Genomic DNA, 6,196 nt, shown 5'->3' on the forward strand with positions numbered 1-6,196 from the left:
TTTAGTAGATGATTGTCAATGTCTGTCAATGAAAACAAGTGCCGTCGTGGCGAATTGTGGGCTTGATTCCCACTGGGGAAAAATAATGTCAGGGCTTTACTTTGAAGAGATATTATGTTCATGTAAACGTCATTTTTTAGTTCAGTTGGATGGTATCTTATGAGATATCGTAAAAATAAATAAAAAAAATCTTAACAATATTAACTTGGTAAGTAGCAGTACATGTTTTGTAATGGTAAATTTAACTATATTTAATCTTACATAAGTATATTACCTTGAACGATAATTAGCATTCTAAAGTTTTACAATATTATTTATTTGATGAAAATATTTCATTATTCAAGTACTAAGTGACGTATTTAGAGATATTTTGAACCAAATTTTTTATAAACAAAATTTCTGGGGTTAGCTCCAGACTGTTGACCAGGGTGGGCACGGACTACCCGGCCCCCAGTCTTGCTACGAATTTCCGAAACATCGCGTGATGAGCGGCGGAACTCAACGCCGGGCGTTGCCCTCCCGAGCGGGGGTCGAAGCCATATTAGTCGCGTTAAAAGTCAGACCCCTTTAATATTAATATCAACAGAAGTGATAAATAAAACACCAGTAAATACTTGATTTACATATATAATGAAACGTTTAGTTATCGTTTATAATCAATCAGTACTAAAAAACAATATATTGCGCACACTGGGCCGCGTCTGCAGCTCCAGGGGGCGCGGCTGAGACGACATCCCCGAACCTTGTACGTATAATGTTACCTAAAGTTATACATAAACTATAGATAAATATTAAAATAAATATCAAATTAATGAACGATAAAAACATAAACAAAAGGATTTGTATACAAAGATATAAATCAAGAATTAATGAACGGCAACCAAACCCTAAAAAATAATGTGCTTTATTTTGGAAGTAAACTTGCTTGCTTGAGACTGGCAACAACAGCCAGTCGAGGTATAAATCAAGTTATAACTTTTACAAGTTAATCACTCATTAAATTAACAAAGAAATTGATTATAAGTGATTTTACCTGTTGCGGGTTGTGATGGCTGGGCTCGAGGGATAAAGGCATAGATCTTGGTTCTCTCGTTGTATTCTTTCTCTTACGTTTGCTTGAACGATTTGACACATCTTGCCTTTTGTGTATACCACCTATTCGAATAAATAATATTAATTAGTTAACCCATTCAAATTTATAATCACTTTCATATAAACATGCCAGTTCTTACGTTAATGTGAATTAGAAAGAGTAAAGGTCCCTGAATAGGTCCCTGTACCCTTTTAGTTATTCAATTTATAGTTTTACGAATATTTAATCAATGTTTTTATTAAATTGAATGTATAATGAATTGAATAATACCTAATTGTCAATTATGAACATAATAGATTTTTTTGTTCTAAAAATAATAATTTATTTAGTGGCTTGAATTTCGACGGAACTGAATTTCAACTCAAACGTTTTCCAGAATGTATAATATCTAGCTAAATTGCACAAAATATTGTTAAGAGTGAAGTTAAGAAAAAAGTATGAATTAAGAAATTATAATCAGGAACGCGGCGCGACGAATCAACAAGAAAACCATAGAAAATCACTATAAGACTTAACTATTTATCAGCAAACTTGCATTACATGTTTTATTCATGACTCAAGTCAAGATATAACGTATGGTATTTATTTTTGCGTTTAATGTGAAACATTTTATTGATTTAATTACGTTTTAATTCCAATAAAAACACTTTTTTTAGGGGTCAGGATCATGCATTGTGCAAGGTAGGCAGAGAAAATCTAGAGTCAAGAGACACTCTTCCTTTCCGCTCTATTTGAGATAGTACTGATTGAGTGACGGAACTCAATTTACCTGAACTGAGCTATAAAGAAAAGCATATATTTTTAAGCAGCGTCTCTTGGATACCGTCCAAGATTTATATTTTACTTATAATCATTCCGCAAGTGGGGATCGAACCCACAACCATTGCGTTTATAATCTGATTCTTGGCGTCTTAGACATTTTCATTTCACGTAAGTTAAAGTAAAAGAAACTATTATTATCCATACCTATATTATAAATTCGAAAGTAACTCTGTCTGTTTGTCTGTCTTTTACGCAATCAGGGCCAAACCGCTAATTTAATTGAGATAAAATACTCATATAGTGATACTTCAGGGTCTCGGGATGAACATAGGATACTTTTTTTTCTCATATTTGTAATATTTTCGATATATACCAATATATTAAAATACTTATTAATTTGACATGCAATTTATTCCTCCATGTTAACAACAACCGTCGTTGCTAAGCAACGATTTGTAAAGTTTGTTATTAGAAAACGTCACCCAAAATGAGCTTACTTAAAGCATCTCTCTATTGAAAACTGAAAATAATTTCAGAAATATATTTACTAAATATTCGTATAGATATTCAAGCGGGCGTAGCCGCGTTGGGGCCACTAGTTTCTAATATTTTCTTACCCTCATGTTCATTAGTCAGTGGTAGAGGTCGAGGCGTGGGTGCATGTAACAGGTTCAATTTACGATTCTCTATGAGGCGGGTAAGACATTCTAGGGCAGCTTGTCTGTTCTAAAAGTATATAGAAACAAAACTTTTAGTAGCGAAACAAACAATAGCTTTAGAAACCAGAAAAGGTTGTATTTCTATATTCATATATTTTTTTCTTTTGAAAATACTTTCCACATATGTATCGTGTAATCTTGAATCTTGTAGGCACATGGAACCTGGGAACGTAGTGCTAAAACATTTCTGTTTCTGTTCCCATTTTCTGCCAAATTCTCAACGCCGCGCTTTGCTACCAAAGTAAAGAAAGGGAAATAACAAACAATCGAATTTCATTCCCCTCTTGGGGTATAACTAATATTAATTGAAAATTTTTAATAAAATATTGAAAATAAAATATTCTTATATGACCGTGTGGTGTTTTTGGTTGTTCAATACAACCAAAAACACCAAACAATCTCCAAAAATATTTCCATAACATAAACTCACCCTAGTTTCTTCAAGTAACGGATCGAAAGCAGCCGGATCTTTGCTATCTCGTAGTGTTTCCCAACTTTTGTATAACTTTCGATCCAATGTTCGCACTGAGCTTTCGAGTTCGCGTATTTCTTTTATCAAATAAATAAAATGTGATAAGTTAAGTATAAGAACCGTCGTGGCGCAGGGCTTTTGAGCCTCGTGTGACTGTTTCGGGTTCGATTCCCACTTTTCACAACACGCAATGCCTATATAATCGACGGAGAATGGGGAACGGAAGTATGTTAATGAGAACGAAATGTCTTAACACTGTTTACCTCTGGTCAGCCTGCTACATGTGTATACAGCGTGGAGCTAAATAAAAATACAACACTGTGGTAGACTTAAAAGTGCTTATTAACCCAATGCAACTAGTATGGCAAGTAAAAATATTTTAGTTGAAACCTAGATAAAGTATTTCACATTATTCCGGTGTCGTGAGATAATTAGTGCGGTGCTCAATTTCGTGAACTAACACAGACAACTAGTAAAGAGAATAGAGAAAGAAAGACTAACCAGTTTCTCTCAACTTAACGAGGTCGATCGCAATCTGAGCGCGTTGTGCTTTGAGCGCTCGTCGCTGCAAGCGCGCTCGCGACACCACTTCGCGAGCGTTGCGCACTTCGCTCGCAAGCGCCGCTATTTCACGAGCTTCGCGGTCCAAGCGACGCTCGAGCTCACTGCAGAAACAAAAAACGATTCAAAATTAAAATTATAGGTCTACATTATGATCTTTAACTATTTATATATTTAAAATAAACTATAATTTCATTTTCAATAAACAAAATTTTAAAACACTTTTTTTACAAACTTAAAACTTTTAAAATATCTTAATAACATTTAATATTTTAATGACGACAAAGCAGCCTAGTCTAACTATTTGAGTTCATTTTAATGGTTTCTTATTCTGCAATTTCCTTGCCTTGTCTACTCTTTAAATTTAGTGGAAACTGTACCTACTGCTAGTCTAGAGGCTTGTAGCCATTTTATTTTCCTGTGAGATCGACACATCGGCTAGAATAAATTGACAACTGAGTTTAGACTTTTGCCCTCAACTAACTAAACTAAATGTATATTTACACATTTTATACATGTATACATCGCACATACATGTGATCACACGTTCACACATGTGTTGTTACCTCCACACACGTGATCTCATATCTACATAGATAGGATGCTTTGTAACTGACGAACGTGTGAAGCTTACTCTCTTTAGAGTTTTGCCCTCAACTAACTAAACTAAATGTATATTTACACAGTGTGAATGTGTGATCACATGTATGTGCGATGTATACATGTATAAAATGTGTAAATTTACATTTACACGCACAATACATAGAGGGCTTCTACCATGAGACAAATAATTTATTTTATTATGACGCATCAGCTGCAATAGTGCTGGCCGCTAGGCTACAAGAGACCTTACTAAATAAAAAACATTTAAAATGTAATAGCGTGACCATAATTCATAATGGTTACCCAAGCGGTATAGTAAAAAAACGTTCTTCTATACATACATACCTAGGGTACTCCCCGGTCACTTTAGCATAGGACTGTATATTTCTTATAACTTCCACCAGGTGGTGGAGCTGGTTGCAGAACTCTGGCAGCTGTTCCGGTGTGAGGTATTGACCGCCATATCTAACATATTATTTTATATTTGAATGTTTGAATATGCTTTCAATTTTATGATATTACACAACTTTAAGTGTCAATTTTTTTATAAAAAATGAAATGTAAGTAATATATCTCGAAAATTGGAATAAAAATGAGAAATAAAATCTTACCACTATATTCTCTCAAAAAGCGTAAAGCTACGCTAGTTAAGATCAGTAAATCATTCCGTTATTTAAGTCACTTGCATACATGCTTCATATAGCTACCTCATATCAATATTAGCGGCAAATTGTACATCGTTTAAAGTTGAACTGGAACCGACGTGCACACTGACGGTCTCCGTCTCGTCCTCCACTGTACCACAGCCTACGTTTTCACTCATGCTGGAATTATTATCATTAAGTAAGAGGACAGAGGCACAAGCGACAGGTTGTGGTTTCGATTCTCACTAGAGGAAATGAAATAAATACCTACTTAATATTTCAATTTCTTCGCTCTGGTGGCGAGGCAAAGCTCAACATGCAACATCTCCAGAATTCGGCGGAAAGTGAGAACAAAGTGTCTTAGCACAAGGCTCTTAATGTCTACGCTACACGCGGGATATGGCGTGAAGAAAAGTGTTAGGTTTGGTTAGGATGCAGTCGTGGCGCAGCGCTGATGTCTGACTATGAACGCAACGGTTGAAGGTTCGATTCCCACTCGGGGTTCTCGCTCTGGTGACGGTGAAAACCGTATCGTTGAGTTTGGCCATTCAATGTTTAAAAAATCTACAGAATAACATAGCAAAATTGTTGAAATTTTTTATTTTATTTTAACTAGTCATGCAAGAGGTATGCAATTTAAATTCTACAACACAATTTGACGTGCTATGTAAGTCGCGTAGTTTGAATTCTATTTATTTTAATGAGAATTTGTTATTAGTTTTAATAGTAGGTAAGTAGATTCTTGTCTAAGAACTGTATGTGATTATAAAACATATAAATGACCCTATATTAAATTCTATGTTATAATAAAAACTTTTAAGAGGCGTGCCTTCGTAGGATCGCGTTGGAAATAGGTTCAATCCTCACACGAAGAATGTATACATTTATATTTTTATTTCGCCCGTCAGGTAGACAAAACGCAACGCTGAATGCCGTAACTCAATACATACCTTAAAAAGCGTATAGTTAGTGATATATACAGTAGTCCGTGGTGTAAAAAAATGTGTAATAATCGCGAAAATCAAAGATATTATTACGGTTATTTTAATTTACTTACTTTGTAGATACAAAAGATATCTTTTTATCAACACTCGAGTATCGATGCTCCCCACGTAATTTTCCCAACAATTTGCCTAAAAGACGAGATTGACGACTTGTACTGCTATTGCTCTCCATAACTTATTTATTGGCCAATTTATAGAGAATACAGTTATTAAATATATAAAATCAACGTAAAAATCATAGTTAACATTTTTTTTTTTATTTAAAAAGATATTTTAATTTTATTTTTGTCCATTTTAGGTGTAATTTTGACAGCCGTATTTAGTGCGAGGTTTTTGAC

At 34.4% G+C, this 6,196-nt stretch overlaps 1 protein-coding gene across 1 annotated transcript; it reads right to left on the minus strand.

Moving 5' to 3' along the window:
- Positions 1-611: 611 nt before the first annotated feature.
- On the minus strand, positions 612-6,185 carry LOC146536087 (uncharacterized). The gene is made up of 8 exons (XM_085190344.1): positions 5,912-6,185; positions 4,918-5,034; positions 4,556-4,675; positions 3,548-3,711; positions 3,005-3,123; positions 2,473-2,581; positions 1,034-1,155; positions 612-761 (listed from the first exon to the last, which is right to left on the minus strand). Exons 1-8 carry the CDS (start codon positions 6,028-6,030, stop codon positions 657-659), a joined length of 975 nt encoding a protein of 324 aa, XP_085046470.1. The 5' UTR covers positions 6,031-6,185; the 3' UTR covers positions 612-656.
- Between the last annotated feature and the right edge of the window lie 11 nt (positions 6,186-6,196).

This window comes from Heliconius melpomene, chromosome 9 (genome assembly GCF_056956725.1).
Source record: "Heliconius melpomene rosina isolate 202511_hmr_F chromosome 9, ASM5695672v1, whole genome shotgun sequence".
In the NCBI taxonomy this organism is placed as follows: Eukaryota; Metazoa; Arthropoda; class Insecta; order Lepidoptera; family Nymphalidae; genus Heliconius; species Heliconius melpomene.